Source organism: Ipomoea nil, unplaced genomic scaffold, assembly GCF_001879475.1.
Source record: "Ipomoea nil cultivar Tokyo-kokei standard unplaced genomic scaffold, Asagao_1.1 scaffold0755, whole genome shotgun sequence".
Classification (NCBI taxonomy): Eukaryota; Viridiplantae; Streptophyta; class Magnoliopsida; order Solanales; family Convolvulaceae; genus Ipomoea; species Ipomoea nil.
The window spans coordinates 1,480,207-1,497,679 of record NW_017617183.1 but is presented as its reverse complement, the minus strand read 5'-3'; the positions used below and the strand labels follow the sequence as shown (position 1 = coordinate 1,497,679).

The following is a 17,473-nucleotide window of genomic DNA, read 5'->3' as shown; positions in this document are numbered from 1 at the left end:
ATCCTGGTTGATGCTTCATCGGGAGGATCATTTACAGTCCTGGAGCCAGATCAAGCTGATGAACTATTGGAAAATGTTGCAATGAATGGAACAACTTGGTACTCAGATAGATCTTCCCAGAAATTGGTTGGATGTGTGAATGATGGTGAGCAGATATCAGCTTTGTCAGCTAAGGTTGATAATGTGGCTACTTTAGTTCAACAGTTGGCTCAGATTGCTTTCAAGAATCAAACTGCAGGTAATGTTTCTACATCTTCTACTCCTCCAAGACCTATAATGATGTGTGAGCTTTGTGGAGGAGTGCATAATTCAGAGGAGTGTCTCAGTGTTGATTCTCAAGCCACAATGGAACACGTTGATTTGATAGGATATGGCAGGCCATAACAGACATTTTAACAACAAGGAACCTACAACCCAAATGCACCAAGGAACCATCCTGGTTTATCTTGGAGTAATCCAGTTGGGGCAGCTAATCCCCAAGACTTGGGTAATAGAGTTCAACCTCCAGGATTTCAGGGACAGCAGAATTTTAGAGGGGGTCCTCCACAACAGTTCAGGCAAATTTGGAAGCACCAGCCTCGTCAAATTTGGAGGCTTTGATGGAAAAATTGCTTAAGGCTCATATACAGCTTACAGAGAGGGTGGATCAGATAAGTTCCCACAATAAGATGTTAGAAAATCAGTTAGCAAATCAAGCTTCCACCTCCAGGACTAAAGTCACGGGGAAGTTGCCTGCTTCCACCGAAAATCCAAGAGAACACATGAATGCCATCACTACTAGGAATGGAAAACAACTACTGGATCCTCTATATCCTAACAGTGAACAATTTGTCAAGAGGAACCAGGCAGGTGAGAATGAGAAAGTGAATGAAGATGTGGTTACCCAAGACAAAGAAGATGAGATACAGGAAATTGAGCCCGTGAAGAAGCATATACCACCTCTACCCTTCCCACAAAAATTCAAGAAATCTAAGGTGGAGGAAAGAGGGGCAAAATTTTTGAGTTTGATCAAGCAATTGGATATCTCCATTCCTTTGCTTGATGCAATCACTGAGATCCCCTCGTATGCTAAGTTTTTGAAAGAAATTCTATCCAAAAAAAGGAGATCTGAAGATCGTGAGACAGTAGCAGTAAGTGAAGAATGCAGTGCCTTAATTCAAAACAAGCTTCTTCCAAAGCTTAGGGATCCTAGGAGTTTCTCTATCCCTTGTGTTATTGGAGGATCCCTTGTTCAGAGAGCCTTATATGATTTAGGGGCAAGTGTGAGTTTGATGCCCTATTCTTTGTGCCAAAAGCTGCAACTTGGAGAGCCAAAACCTACATCCATGACTCTTCAGTTGGCAGACAGATCAGTGAAGTATCCTATTGGAATCCTTGAAGATGTGCCAGTAAAGATTGACAAATTCTACATTCCAGGAGACTTCGTGGTGTTAGAGATGGAAGAAGATGCTAAGATTCCTATTATCCTTGGGAGACCGTTCTTGGCAACTGCTGGAGCAGTGATTAATGTCAAAAGGGGAACCTTAGTGCTTGAAATTGGAGATGATAAAGTTGAATTTAATATTTTTGAATTGGCTAACAAATCTTCTTGTCTTGATGCTCGCTTTTATGTAGATGAAATTGACTCATGTGTTGAAGCTCATGAGAGGGGTAAATGGATCTCCAATGATCCTTTACAACTCAAAAGTGAAGACACGATAGAGAGTAGACAAGTGGATGATGGCACGAGTGGTGGTGAATCATAGGACACACCACTAGTGTCTATTGCTTGTAGCCTTGAGGAAAAGGAACAACAACAGGTAATAAAACCCTTACCAACAAATTTGAGGTATGCTTATCTTGGTCCAAATTCTACCTACCTAGTGATTGTAAGTGCTCATTTGAAAGATGATGAAACTGAGAAATTGTTAAATGTGTTGAGAAAACATAATAAAATCATTGGGTACACTATTGATGATATTGTTGGAATTAGTGCCTCTTACTGCATGCACAAGATTAATCTAGAGGATGGGCACATGCCCAGTGTTGAGAACCAGCGTAGGTTAAACCCTACGATGCAGGAGGTTGTGAAGAAAGAGATCCTAAAATTGTTGAAGGCTGGCATCATTTACCCTGTTCCTGACAGTAAGTGGGTCAGTCCTATTCATGTGGTTCCAAAGAAAGGGGGGACAACTATGGTCCGCAATGAGAAGAATGAGCTCATTCCTACCAAGTTAGTCACTGGGTGGCGGATGTGCACGGATTACATAAAGTTGAACAATGACACCAGGAAGGATCATTTTCCTCTCCTATTTGTTGATCAGTTGATTGAAAGGATGGCTAAATACTCCTACTTCTGTTTTCTTGATGGTTTTTCGGGGTTCTTTCAGATCCCTATTCACCCCGATGACCAAGAGATGACTACTTTTACATGCCCATATGGTACCTTTGCATATCGAAGGATGCCATTTGGGTTATGTAATGCACCGGCCACATTTCAAAGGTGCATGTTAGCCATTTTTTCTGATTTAGTTGAGAAGACTATGGAAGTATTCATGGATGATTTTTCTGTATATATGGTTCGTCTTTTGATGATTGTCTTGACAATTTGGATGAGGCATTGGGAAAGTGCCAAGAAGCCAACCTTGTTTTAAATTGGGAAAAGTGTCACTTTATGGTACAATAGGGGATTGTTCTTGGACACAAGATTTCACAGGAGGGTATTGAGGTTGACCCGGCCAAGGTGGAAGTCATTGAGAAATTGCCGCCACCTGTCTCAGTAAAGGGAATAAGGAGTTTCCTTGGCCATGCAGGGTTTTACTGGAGATTTATTAAAGACTTTTCAAAGATCTCTAAACCTCTAACCCAATTGCTTTTAAAAGATGCTAACTTTGTTTTTGATGATTCTTGTCTTGAAGCTTTTTCCAGGTTAAAGACAGCATTGACAACAGCTCCCATAATGTCACCGCCAGATTGGAGTTTATCATTTGAGATTATGTGCGATGCTAGTGATTTTGCTGTAGGAGCCGTCCTTTATCAAAAAAAGGGCAAGTGCCTACACCCAATTTACTATGAAAGTCGCACCCTAGATGATGCTCAGGTTAACTATGCCACAACAGAGAAAGAGATGCTAGCTGTAATTTTTGCTATTGATAAGTTCCGGTCTTATCTGGCTGGAAACAGAGTGATTATCCATACCGATCACTCAGCACTGAAGTACTTGATGAGCAAAAAAGAATCCAAGCCAAGACTGATGAGGTGGACTCTTCTACTTCAAGAGTTTGACTTGGAAATCAGAGACAAAAAGGGGACTGAAAATCTTGTAGCTGACCACCTGTCCCGGTTAGAAAATCATAAAGAAGTGGATGAAGAAGAGAAGATTCCAATTGATGATTATTTTGTGGGGGAGCAACTGATGGCTCTCCGTGTTTTTATGCACTGGTATTCAGGTTTGGTGAACTATGTGGTTTGCCAACAATTCCCACCAAATGCCTCTAGATCACGGAAGAAGAAGATACAATGTGATGCCAAATTTTATCTTTGGGATGAATCGTTTTTGTACAAGAGGTGTGCAAATGGAATATTAAGAAGGTGCTTGCCCGAAGATGAAACAGAAAGTGTCCTAACCCACTGCCATTCATCACCTTATTGGGGACATTTTGGAGCTTCAAGAACTACAGCAAAAGTTCTACAGTCAGGATTTTATTGGCCTAGTCTATTTAAGGATGCACACTCTTTCGTGGTTCGTTGTGATAAATGTCAAAGAGTGGGCACAGTGGGAAGGAGAAACGAGATGCCTCAACAGGGCATTCTTGAAGTGGAACTATTTGATGTTTGGGGTTTGGATTTTCTGGGTCCATTCCCCAAGTCTTTTGGTAATGAATACATCCTATTGGCAATGGATTATGTTTCTAATTGGGTTGAAGCCATTGCTTGCCCTACTAATGATTCCAAGGTTGTCATCAAGTTCATCAAGAAGAATATTTTTGCAAGATTTGGGGTACTAAGGGCTTTGATCACTGATAATGGGACACATTTTTGCAACAGAGCGTTGGAGAAAGTCCTTGAGAAGTATGGAGTTCATCACCGACTCTATACTCCCTACCATCCCCAAGCCAATGATCAAGTGGAATTGTCAAACAAAGAAATTAAATATATTCTTGAGAAAGTAGTCAACCCGTCCTGGAAAGATTGGTCCACAAAGCTTGATGATGCACTATGGGCATACAGGACTGCCTACAAAAATCCCATTGGAACTTCACCATTCAGACTTGTCTATGGGAAACCATGTCATTTACCTGTGGAGTTGGAACATGAAACTCGTTGGGCAGTCACAACGCTCAACATGGACTTGCAACTTGCAGGTGAGAAGAGGCTACTTCAACTAAATGAACTTGAGGAATTTAGGCTTGATGCCTATGATAATGCAAAAATCTACAAGGAGAGAACCAAGAGTTTGCATTACAAGCACATTTTAAGAAGAGAGTTTGTCCCGGGAGAAGATGTCCTTTTATTCAATTCAAGGATGAAATTGTTCCCGGGAAATTTGAAATCCAAATGGACAGGGCCATACAAAGTGATTAAGGTGCATCCATCAGGTGTCGTGGTGATTCAAGGAACAAAAGAGGATTTCACAGTTAATGGGCAAAGATTGAAGCACTATTATTCAACCGAGGAAGTTAAGGCTAATGTGATACATTGCCTTAACCTCCCGACCTACACGTGACACCTGAAAGAGGAGGTTACGTCGAGCTAGCGACGTTAAATTTAGCGCTTCGTGGGAGGCACCCCATGTTATCCTTTAATTTCTTGCATTTCTATTCCTACTTATTATTTCGTTTTGGTTTTTGTTTTTGTTAGACTTGAGTGGTTTTTGGTGTAGGGTGTTAATTTGTGATTTAGGAGTTGTTTTTTACTAAGGAATCAGGCTGAAAATCGTCCTGGGCGAAAAATTCGACACTGGAATTTTTCGACGCGTCGAGACGCCCAGGCCAGAAGAGAAAATCTTTCTGGAAATTTTCGACGCGTCGAGCTCAAACCGTGTCGAAAATATTCCATTCTGGAATTTTTCGACGCATCGAGCCTAACAGGAATCAGACCTTTAAAAAAACGAGTAAAGTCAGTTTTTTCCCAAATCTCTCTCTCTCTCGCGAAACCTCTCGCCCTAACTTCCCAAGTCCGAAATCCTCAAGCTTTTTCACTCCAAGCAACTCCTAAGGCTACAAGGTAACATCAATACTCTACTTTGCTATTGATTTCTTGGATTCGTGGTGCAAATTGCTTCATTTTTGGGTAGAAATCCTAACCCACGAATTTTTTCCCAATTTTTAAAACTTTGAAAGCTAGGTTGCTTAGTGTTGATTGTTCTTGATTGATTGTTGTTATGAGTGTTTTCTTGCTTATTTATGATACCTTGCACTCAAGTTTTGATTCTAGTTTATTAAGTTTTGCTAGTTATTTGCTTTCAATTTTAATTTGCTTTGTTGTGTGATTTTAATTCAGGGTTTAGTTTAGTTTTTATGTAGTACTTGCTATTGATGATTTGTATCCATGATTTGGTTGTGTGGTGAACTTGTGGGATGAATTGGAAGTGTCAATTTTGCATAAATCTATTGTGCAATTTCATGCCCATAAGGTGTTTGATAAAATGCCCAAATGAGCTTCTTGTCTTATTTTGAATAGTTTGAGAATCTTGGCTCAATTGTTATATCCTAATTGTGAGCCCTTTGTCTTAACTAAAGAATATATTGCTTTCACCTTGTGTTTTGTAGACATTCCTTATGGCACTTAAGGCACGCGCACCATCCAAACGACCAAGGGCAGAGTCCTCCCAAGCCCGGGCACAACCCCAAATCCCGGCGTTTGAATGTTTTGCTACCCCCGCGGCACAAATAGCGATCCCAGTGGCATGGAATTGGCGACCTCGATTCCTAGCTCAGCCAGGGGAGGCTTTTGGCACGCTCGTTCGAGAATTCTATGCCAATGTCAAAGACGGCCTCCAGGATAATATTTGCACTGTCTGAGGCGTACAGGTGGACTTTTCTGAAGAGGCCATTAATGCGTACTACGGTACCATTAATCATGAGGGCCGAGATTATTTTCACGGTGATATGGGTAGTGGCAGCATGGAGCCGGGTTGGTTGAACAGAGTTGCCAAGTATTTCCACCCAGCAGCCGAGTGGAACATTAGGGGAGGTGTAGCCTCCCACATGGACTACAAGTATTTCCAGCCTGCTGACCGAGCAATACTGGATTTCATCAAGGCCAAGTTCGTCCTCAATTCTCATAAGGGGAATGTCCGAAAGGATCAGGTGCTCCTAACTTACTGCATCAAGGAGAACAAGACCATTGATATTGGCCAAATCATAAACGGCAACATCCGTGAAGCAGCGGAGGCAAAGGGTCGAGTATATCTTGGCCATTCTTATCTTATCACTCACCTTTGTCAGCTGGCAAAGGTCTCGATTTATGAAACCCAGGAGGTGCGGTTGGCACCACAGGCTTTCATCTCACAGCTCTACATTGCCACCCGCTACAGGCCCGGACAGCAAGCCCAGCAAGGTGAAGATGATGAAGAAGATGAAGATGCGGGGGATGATGAGAATGCCCCCCTAGTTTGAAGCACCAGCACCTGCACCTGCCTATCCCCATGATTGGCAGGATTTCATGAGAAGAATAGATGAGGTCAACTGGTTTATGGGAACATCCATTCACCAGCAAAATCAAGCACATCTTGGTTTCCAGCCTCATTTTCCACCACCACCATCTTGGCTTCAGGACCCACAGTACATCCCAGACTTTTACCGGGGGTACCAGCCACCACCACCTCCAGATGCAGATCAGTAGCAGGTCCTAGGGCAATCTTTCCATTCCTTTTTCCTTCATTTATTTTGTTACATTGGGGACAATGTAACTCTCTAAGTGTGGGGGGGGGGGGGGGGGGGGATTGAAGTATTTTTCCCTTCTTTTCTTTGTCTTTGCTTATTTTATGCTTAATGTTTTAGATTGGTCATTTGCATTTGTACCCAAAATTGTTATTCCTTTGGTTTTTGTAAAACATGTGCTTTTTAGGATGCTTGTTCCCCACTTGAATACTTTGCTTGAATGACTCATGTCCTTTGTTTCTAATGAACTGCTTGTCTTGACACTTAATTGCACTCACTCTCTCGTGTTGGGTAGTCGTTTGTTTTGGTGGAACTTACTGCATCTCATTATGCCATAGATGAAATCAATGTGTAACACATTAGTAATCCATCCCCCTTGTCAATATCCTTGCTACCCACTCATAACCGGACTAATTTCTTAATCTAGTGGTTAGCGCGTGTGCTAGTGAAAGTTTGTGTAATTCCGGCATTGGTTGGCTTACTAGAACTTGTCCCTTTACTCCTCAGGTGTAGGCTAATATTTGCATGTTTAGAAATGATTTAGGTCATTCTTTGTAACCTACAGCCTTTAAACCTGTCCCTACATATGTTTTATCCTTTGTGTCCCCCTTGTGCCTTTTGTTTGTTTAAATAAGTGCTAAGCACTTATCCCTTCATTGTGATTGTTTTTCTTTGATTTACCCCCATTATTATAACCCTTAGCCCTTGGACAAATATTTTCCTTCCACCCTAGAGAGAATGTAGCTTTTATCTTTAGAAATCTTGTAGAAGAGATCTCTTTGGAGCTTACCTTAAAAGCAAATTTGTTCCAGAAAAGTTGAAGTTTGGGGTTATTACTTGTTTGTATAAACCAGTTCATCTCTTATTCAGTTTGTAGTGTTGATTCTATGTTATGCAAAAAAAAAAAAAAAAAAAAAAAAAAAAATTGTCTTTCTATATTCAAAAGAAACCCAAATCGAATTTTGATTGAAGAAATTCTTTATATTAGACCCCCCATATCCTTCAGAGTTGTAGTATTGATGAGTTGCTTTTTGCTCCCTTATTCACCATTGGTTCATCTCTTCTAAGATTCAAAGCAATAGATAATTGTGTTTTAGATTGGTCATTTGCATTTTTACCCAAAATTGTTATTCCTTTGGTTTTTGTAAAACATGTGCTTTTTAGGATGCTTGTTCCCCACTTGAATACTTTGCTTGAATGACTCATGTCCTTTGTTTCTAATGAACTGCTTGTCTTGACACTTAATTGCACTCACTCTCTCGTGTTGTGTAGTCGTTTGTTTTGGTGGAACTTGCTGCATCTCATTATGCCATAGATGAAATCAATGTGTAACACATTAGTAATCCATCCCCCTTGTCAATATCCTTGCTACCCACTCATAACCGGACTAATTTCTTAATCTAGTGGTTAGCGCGTGTGCTAGTGAAAGTTTATGTGGAATTCCGGCATTGGTTGGCTTACTAGAACTTGTCCCTTTACTCCTCAGGTGTAGGCTAATATTTGCATGTTTAGAAATGATTTAGGTCATTCTTTGTAACCTACAGCCTTTAAACCTGTCCCTACATATGTTTTATCCTTTGTGTCCCCCTTGTGCCTTTTGTTTGTTTAAATAAGTGCTAAGCACTTATCCCTTCATTGTGATTGTTTTTCTTTGATTTACCCCCATTATTATAACCCTTAGCCCTTGGACAAATATTTTCCTTCCACCCTAGAGAGAATGTAGCTTTTATCTTTAGAAATCTTGTAGAAGAGATCTCTTTGGAGCTTACCTTAAAAGCAAATTTGTTCCAGAAAAGTTGAAGTTTGGGGTTATTACTTGTTTGTATAAACCAGTTCATCTCTTATTCAGTTTGTGGTGTTGATTCTATGTTATGCAAAAAATAAATAAATAAATAAAAAGTGGGAGTGATTTTTTGTGTTTGACATGTGGTTTTGCCTAGTTGTTTTGCTTGAGGACAAGCAAAGTTTTAAGTGTGAGGGGGTGATGTAATCACATTTGTGCATGTTTTTATTGTTATATTTTGAATCATCTCAGTAGCTTAAGTTCTTTAATTTTGCTTATTTAACACATGTTTTCCTTGCTTTCTCATTAGGATATGGTTTTACACTTGTTTTGAATGCTTTACGGTGTTTGGTAGTGTTTTTTAACCATTACAGGTTAAGTGCAAAAGCAATGGGAGATTTTCTAGCACGAATTGTCAAAAAGAGGAGGAATTTGAGGCATCACAGCCTCGATGCGTCGAGCCTGTTGCTCGACGCATTGAGAATTTCCAGTAACTAAAGACCGTGCCCAAATCAGAGGTTCGACGCATCGAGAGCGCGTATTGCTGAAATATTTGGAAGTCTGAAACTTTCCTAAAATAATTCCATTCGGTTCCCAGTATAAAAGGATCATCTTCCATCAACCCTAGAGCTTTTATTTTCCAAGATTTTGGCATTGGAAGGCAAAGGAAGAGCAAAAACCAAGAGGATCAACTTCAAGATTTACAATTGGCTTTGGAGTAGAGAATTGGCTAGGAAGATTAAGAAGAATTCTTTCCCTCTTTCTCTTGTTCCTATTGTTGTTTGTTTATCTTTCAAGATTGTATTGATTGCTATTATGACCATAAGTGGCTAAAAACCCTTAGGGATTTTTGGGTGAATTTGTTTATGAACCTATGAGCGTAGTACTTTAATTCTTTAATATATTTACGTTTGGTTTTATGATTTGTGTTGCAATCTTGTTTTAATCTGTTGTTGCTAGTAATTAAAGGCTTAAATTACTTGCTTCATAGCCATGTTCATGTCAAAACAAGAGTTATGCATAAATTAGGGCACACGCGGTTGCACTTGACTTTTGCATCTTGAGAAAGGGCAAATTAGTTGGGGAATTTATTCTAGATTGTTGCACATCGAGAGATGGTAGTAATTGGGAGTTAATGAATGTTGTTCTTCGTTCTTATTGAGTGTTTAAGCCACGAGAGTGGAAATTCACTAGGGATAGAGATTACGGGAGTAATTCAATTCCACCTTGCATTCTCACACTAGTCCTAATTCCAAACTAAATATTACAACTTTGATTGGCATTAGGTGATTAAACATTGTGATCCCAACAATCCTGCTTTGCTCTATTGCTTACAACACCTTGTTAATTAGTTTATTCTGTCTTTTATTTTCTACAATTATCAAAACTTCAAGTTTCGTTCAGATTAGTTCCATATGAGTAACCAAGTAGCTAGTGCTTAGTACCCCACTTCCTTGTGGATCGATAACCCGAATACTCCGGGTATTATTTGTTTGCCTAAATTACGGCAATCAACCAGACAGGTTCCCGGAACTAGCTAATGGCCCTAGTCACGGACCGCTTGCTAGTCCCATGGAGAGCCGGTCCTTGGACACGGTTCTCATCTAGAACCGTTGCCCAAGGCCGCCGCTTGGCGGAACCAAGCGGCGGGGCTCCTCAAGCCCCGCCACCAAGCTCCGCCAGGCCAAAAAGAAGTTTGTCCGGTCCCTCTGTGGCTCAGCTACGTGTTGATCGGACCGGGAGTCGTGGTCCCTTAAGGTTCGGACACTCGGGTTCATTACGACGCACTAGTAGGAGTTGATTTCGTTGATTTTGGAGTTGAAATGCTTGTTTTACAGTAGTTTTTGTGTTGATAAGTGTGTTTGAAGTATTCTGTAAATGATTTACAGTGAAGAAAAGTTGAAGAGTTTGAGCTTAACTATTTGAATGAAAAGCATGATCATTATTTGTTAAGTTTTGCTTGAATAGCATGTCTAAATATCCATTGTAAGTTATTGAGAATTTTGTCAAGAATATGAGATATTTGGTTTGTACAGTACATGAACTTAATTGTTTACAGTGAAGTGAAATTCTAGAGCATGATGTTTATTTTTGAGTTCAAAGAGCATGATCAATACTTGTTAAGTATTTGCTAAGAAGTTTTGCTAAGTATTAAGTGATAAGCATGAAGTAGCACTTTGTTGGCTTAAATCACAGTGAAAGAGAAGTTAAAGCATTAAAGCATTCTTTACAGTAAAGAGCATGTTTAACATATCATGAACTAAAGTGAATTAGTGGCTTTAAGTAAGCCTAAGATCCATATCAAAAATCTATATCTATTTTGGAAAATCATTATCTAGTTGCATTGAGAAGTTGCATGATATTTGATTTCCAATTTGTGAGAAAAGAGAATTATTGAGAAACTATGTGCATGAGATTGTACAAATAGATTTGTTGCATAAGAAAGAAGTGCATGAGTTATATCTATATGTATCTAGTGTGAGTAATCCGATATTTTGGAGGCCCGTTAGGACTATGTCCTTTCGAAAGAAAAGAGAAAGAAAGAAAGTTAAGAAAGAAACGGACCATTGCAATCCGATGTGAAGTAACGTGGTCGATATTCCCGAGTTACTAGGTTGGAAACCACCCGCCGGGCTTGGAATCCCGGTCAGGGGGTGTGCACATTGACAAGTACGATACCTGATTCCACAGAGTTTGAGAAAAGAACCAAGAGAGTGGTTCTGTGGGCGAGATGAGTATTAGGCCGGCTAGATGCCGAGCCTAGATAGGTCCGTTCACATTATGGTGAAGTTCCTACCTCGTCCACAAGTAAAAGAAAGAAAGAAAGAAAGCGAGTCAAGAGACTTAAGTGAAAGAAGAGCAAAGCGAGTCATTGTGAGTCTATAGAAATCTCCACAGAACAAGTGTTCCTTGTTACAAAGGCATAAAGAAAGGCTTATGAAAGGACATGATAAATGCTGAAAAACTACAACATCTTCTCAAAGCTATAACTTCCTAGAGTAGAGTAAATATGACTCTATTATCCAACAATTGTCTATTTCCAACAAACGGCATCCATGGCTTCTTGCTGTCAGGTTTGGTTCTAAGAATATCATATATTGCAGAGGCGGATGTTGAGGCTGGACGGGATCGCCATGCAACGGTCGTTCGAGTTGCTAGGTAAGATTCTTGAGCCTGAGCATGCCAACTCCGACGGGAGCTTCAAGGAGGAAGATGATGATGCTTTGTTGTTGGTGTTGTTGTTGTTTTCTTAAACCCACTAACTTGTAGCCACCATTCACCTGTGCGGAGTGGTGTTTGACAGAAGAAATTCTCCATTTCTAATGGTTATGAGACACGACTTTTTGTCAGATCCCTAAGAACGACGCCATTTGATAAAATAAATTCTTGTTAAGTTGTCATTTACTGTATTTTGTATGTATAGAATGTGTATGAAAATATATGAAGATGAGAGAAAATTGGCTCAAAGAGGTTTTCTCATTCAATGTTGTAGTGAGAGTTAATGGATTGTGTGGACGGGATCCCCCCCCCCCCCTTCCAATGAAGGGTTAGGGGCCCTTATATAGGTGCATTTTTCGAGAATAAAATATGGGAATACCCTGAGAATAATCCCTGTCAAAAAAATATTTGTATTCTAATACTCTAAGTCTCCAACACAATTCTAATTAAGAAAAAGGGTCGAATACAACCTCAAACTTTACTCGAAAGTGCAATTAGGTTCCCAAACTTTTGAAAGGTGCAATTATGCACTTCAACTTATTAAAATCAGTCAAATAAGTCCAATTTACCTTTGGTTACAGGAAAAAATGTCGTCGTTGACCGCCATCGTTTATTGTTGATTTCCATTGTTGATAATAACGGGGAAAAACCTATGATCACCGATCCATTGGAGATAGTCAAAACCTTAGCAACCTGATATTATAGGTCACTAACTTGTTTTTGGGTTCCGATGCACTAAATTATGTTTGGTTCATGGCTTCATGCAGAGAAAAAAAAGTTTGTAGAGAAAGTTGGAAAGTTTGGAGTTGAAGTATCGGATTTCAACTATTTATATTTGTAAAGGAAAAGTCTACAGAAATCTTAATTTGGTAGAGTCTATAAATGTTAATAAGTTTTTGAATACGACTTTTAAAAAACTCTATAAAAGTCTGAATCGAATACCACTATACCAGTATACTTCTAAAGACTTTTTAAAAGTCTGAATTAAATACTGGCAGACTTGAGTCTTTCAAAGTCGAGATCGAATACCACCAAACTTTTAAATTTGTTAAAAGTTTATAAAAATCTTTATTGAATACACCCCCCGCCCTCCAAAGTTTGGGCCAAGATCACTCAATCTCTTATCTCTTATCTCTTATCTCTTATTATAATAAAACCAGGGGATTTGGTCTTTGCTCCATTTTCCCAGTTTCAAATTTTAATTTCTAATTATTTTTTTAGTGTAGAATTGATTGCATGAGTAATAACCAGTGTTGCAAAAATCGCGTCTAGGCGCCGATTAGGCGCTAGGTAGCCCTCGGCCGCCGCGAGGAAGGCTGGAATCAGCCTCCTCCACGGCGGGCCGGTTAGGCGGCCACCTAGCCGACCGGTTCGGCCGATATCTTTTTTTTTTTTTTGGTTTATGGTTTAAAACTTTGTCAAGGCATAACTTTTGACTCGGTTGTACGTTTTGCCCCACTAATTTCTCAAAAAATGCTTCTTTAGCTCTTAATTTTAATTTTTTATGTATTTAGATGGTTTAAACAATCTTTTGAACAATTTTACAACCACTTACGTAAATAGTTTGTAAAAAATAACTATGGGAACCTTATGTTTTATTACTGAATTTTGATAATTTTTAATTTTTAATTATTTTTAATTAAAAAAAAATAAAAAATAAAAAATCGACACCTAGGCGATCCCTTGGCATCTAACGTGTTTTGCAACATTGGTAATAACAAAGTTTTTTTTTTCTTTGAATAGGTGTTATGTTGGGTTTGGAGATTTTGGTTTTCAATGTTTTTGGATATGATGATACGTGTCAACCATTTGGATCAGATTATAATCATTCAACCTTTTTGAATACTTATTTTTTATTGGTATAATTTATTTTACATATTAATTTTGGCTTTGTGATAAACCCTGCTAACAGAAGTAAAGTCTATTTAAAGGTTGTAATGATTCACGTTACTTAGTAGCCTAATCCTAATTGTTTTCTTTTTTATGGCTATATTTAATGCCATTGGTGTAATTCTTATCATCTATATTTAATGTTGTTCTTGGGAATGGATTAGTTTTCCTTAGGTCTTTTTACCTTCCATGGTATTAGCTACAATGTGATGATTATTTGTGCAGTATTTATTCTACTTTATATATATATATATATATATATATATATATATATATATATATATATATATATATATATATATATATATATATATAAAAATTACAGCTCCCTGAGATCTAGGGCTTCACGCTGGTTCTCCCTGGTTTCTAGGGTTTCGGCGAGTCACGGCGAATTCTTGCAAACAACCAAACGGACAGCATCCGGTCAGCGATGGAGGTGCGTGAGATAATACAATCAACAGAAGACATTCATCTGCATGATGATGAGGAGGGAATACGATTTGAAGAGGAGGTCTACGGAACTGCAGCGCTGCCGCCCCCTGTGCGTAATACATGGACGCTGGTCGGGAGATTCCTAACGGATCGAATGATGAAAGTGGAGATGATGAAGAGGGTGATGGCTTCGGCTTGGCGTCCTCTCATGGGAATAGAGATAACAGATGTACTCCCGAACCTGTATCTCTTCACTTTTTTTGATGAAACTGATATGCGCCGGGTGTTGGAGGAGGGGCCCTGGGCGTTTGAGAACACGACGCTTGTGTGTCAAGTTCTGGAAGATGGAGTCGATCCAACGCAGGTGGTATTGAACACAATGGACTTCTGGCTACAGATTTATGATATCCCGTTGGGATACCGTACGGTGAAGGTACTTGAAAGGATTGGAGATTTTGCGAGGGTGTTTTTGCGGTATGATGAACGTAACTTTGGGAGATCATGGACTTCGTTTTACCGGATACGTATAACGCATGATGTAACGGTACCATTGAAACGCCGTATGAAGATGATCATGCGAGATGGAACATGGACGTGGGTAAATTTCAAGTACGAGCGCCTGCATATGTTTTGTTTCTTTTGTGGAATAATGGGGCATACTGATAAGTTTTGTTTAGCTGCTCGGCGTTCTTTGTTGTCTCCGGATCAGTACATGTTTGGTGCGACAATGAGGGCGGGTGGACATAGTCCAGCCAAGTTGATAGGAGATAAGTGGTTCAAATTGGGACAAGAAAGGAGGAAGGAAATTGGTTTTGGTATGAGGGGGAACGGGCAGGCTCGTATGGCTGGAGAGAGGGCGGTGGTGGCCTGAGTAGGGGGACGGGAGGCGGAAGTTGGGGTGGCAGGTGAGGGTGGGGTTGGACAACCGGTTTTAGCAAGGGAGAAAGGGGTTGCTAGGGAGGATGAGGGGGTAAGGGTGGACCCGAAAAGGCGGAGAACGGATGGGGAGGTTGGGAGTGGGGTGGTGGCGGGGGTGAGTGTGGATTCAGACAACACATTCTCGGTGACACCGGAGGATGGGGGTCGTAGGGTAACCCGGGTTGATGTGGGGGTGGTGGGAGAGGAGGATATAACAATGGCGGATGTTCAAAAAAACTTGCAGATGGCGGGTGCTGCGGTGCAGACCCGCCCGACCCAATGAGTACATTGAGCTGGAACTGTCGTGGCTTGGGTAATCCACAGACAGTTCGAGAGATTGAGGACGTAGTGTCCCGTAAGAAACCCGACTTTGTATTTCTGATGGAAACCAAGGTTAACCGAGATCATGCAGAACGACTTCGGGTTAAGCTTGGGTTCGAAGGACTGTTTAATGTTGATAATGATGGATTAAGTGGGGGGTTGGCATTGTTATGGAGGACGAATAATACGGCTAGACTAATTGGTTATTCAAAAAATCATATTGATATTGAAGTGGATATACCAGGGTTTGATAGATGGATGATGACTGGATTCTATGGCTTCCCGAAACGACCACAAAGGAGAGAGCCATGGGATCTAATCCGTTCATTGGCAAGTAAGTCGGAACTGCCGTGGGTTATCATTGGAGATTTTAATGATCTCTTATTCCAGTGTGAGAAAAGAGGAGGGAACCCCCATCCAGATAGCTTACTACGGGGTTTTCGAGAGACTATTGAGGAGTGTGGTTTGACACAATTACCAATGTCTGGATATCCCTATACTTGGGAGAAGGGGAAAGGCACACCGAATTGGATAGAAGAACGGTTAGATAAGGTGCTGGCTACTCAGGCCTGGAGGGATTTGGTGGCTGATGCGAATGTTCAGAATATATTGACCCGAAAATCGGATCACTCTTTTCTTTTCCTTGGGATTCTCAATCTTCGGGAAAGACGGAGGGGTCTGGGAAGGGGTTTTCGGTTTGAGATGGCATGGCTACATGATGAAGGATGCAGAGATGTGGTGGAGAATTCGTGGGGTGAAGGAAGAAGTAGGGGACTACAGGAGTGTACCGCATTTTGTGGAAATCGGTTAACACGCTGGGGTGGAGACCGATTCCATAAATTTGGTGAAAAAATATTGACTCTACGGAAGGAACAGATGCGTCTAAGGGGATATACGGATCCAGTGTCTCTGGCTGAGTTTCGGAGATTAGATGAGTGCTTGACTCGTGTTGAATTGCAGGAGGATGCATACTGGAGGCAGAGGGCCAAACAGCATTGGCTCAAGGATGCGGACGCAAACACCAGGTTTTACCACAGGTATGCTTCTCATCGAAAGAAAAAGAATGCTATTACTAAAATTATGAATGATAATGGGGATTGGATAGAGGGGGATGCCATGAGGGATGTTATCTTGGATTATTACCGTGGAATATTTAGCTCAAGTTCTCCTACTGTTAATGATGATTTCTTTGAGAGTATACAACCGCGAGTAACTGATGTGCACAATGCGAGCCTATTACGCCCTTTTGAGGAGAGTGAGATTAAAGCGGCTTTGTTTTCAATGTATCCGGATAAAGCTCCGGGACCGGATGGGATGAACCCCGGGGTTTATAAGCATTTTTGGGATGTAGTGGGGTCTGATGTTTCTTCTTTTATCGTGAATTGCCTGAATAATTGCTCATTACCGGATAAATTGAATGAGACGAACATTATTTTGATCCCAAAAAAGAAGACCCCGGAAATGGTTTCTGACTATAGGCCAATTGCTCTGAGTAATGTCGTCTACAGAGTTATGGCGAAAGTTATTACGGCCAGGATGAAACCATTGATGGAGAATATTATATCTGAGACTCAGAGTGCGTTTATTTCTGAAAGACTTATTACAGATAATATCTTGATAGCTGCAGAAGTTGACCACTATTTAAACAGAAAGCAATGTGGACTAGCTGGCTGAGGGGCTTTGAAACTGGATATGGCAAAAGCCTACGATCGTGTGGAATGGTCGTTTTTGCAGGGGATGTTGAGGGCTCTAGGATTTGATAACAGATGGGTGGAATTATTGATGATGTGTGTAACCACTGTGTCGTATAGTGTATTGGTGAATGGTTCAAGGAGTGATCAAATAAACCCAGCTCGTGGTTTAAGACAAGGTGATCCTTTGTCGCCTTATTTATTCATTATTTGTGCGGAGGGCCTTTCAATATTATTGCAGCAAGCAGAGATGAAGGGAGAGATACATGGGTGTAGAGTGGCACCCTCCATTTCCCACTTGTTCTTTGCTGATGATAGTTTGCTATTTTTCAAAGCAAATGTACATGAAGCGGGGG

The 17,473-nt window shown here is 40.5% G+C and overlaps 3 protein-coding genes across 3 annotated transcripts; all 3 read left to right on the top strand.

Annotated features, from left to right (window-relative positions):
- The first annotated feature begins 599 nt into the window (after window positions 1-599).
- On the top strand, window positions 600-1,745 carry LOC109176757. Its single transcript, XM_019326146.1, has one exon. It carries the CDS (start codon window positions 600-602, stop codon window positions 1,743-1,745), a length of 1,146 nt encoding a protein of 381 aa, XP_019181691.1.
- A 12,440-nt stretch (window positions 1,746-14,185) lies between these two features.
- On the top strand, window positions 14,186-15,058 carry LOC109176755. The gene has a single exon (XM_019326145.1). The coding sequence runs from the start codon at window positions 14,186-14,188 to the stop codon at window positions 15,056-15,058; it is 873 nt and encodes a 290-aa protein (XP_019181690.1).
- A 326-nt stretch (window positions 15,059-15,384) lies between these two features.
- On the top strand, window positions 15,385-17,100 carry LOC109176754. The gene is made up of 2 exons (XM_019326144.1): window positions 15,385-16,463; window positions 16,584-17,100. Exons 1-2 carry the CDS (start codon window positions 15,385-15,387, stop codon window positions 17,098-17,100), a joined length of 1,596 nt encoding a protein of 531 aa, XP_019181689.1.
- The last annotated feature ends 373 nt before the right edge of the window (window positions 17,101-17,473 follow it).

Coding starts and splice junctions, on each gene's coding strand:
- LOC109176755 (XM_019326145.1), top strand. CDS start 14,186: ATGGAGGTGCGTGAGATAATACAATCAACAGAAGACATTCATCTGCAT.
- LOC109176754 (XM_019326144.1), top strand. CDS start 15,385: ATGAGTACATTGAGCTGGAACTGTCGTGGCTTGGGTAATCCACAGACA. Junction 16,464..16,583: donor AACACCAGGTTTTACCACAG/GTATGCTTCTCA, acceptor TGGAATATTTAG/CTCAAGTTCTCCTACTGTTA.
- LOC109176757 (XM_019326146.1), top strand. CDS start 600: ATGGAAAAATTGCTTAAGGCTCATATACAGCTTACAGAGAGGGTGGAT.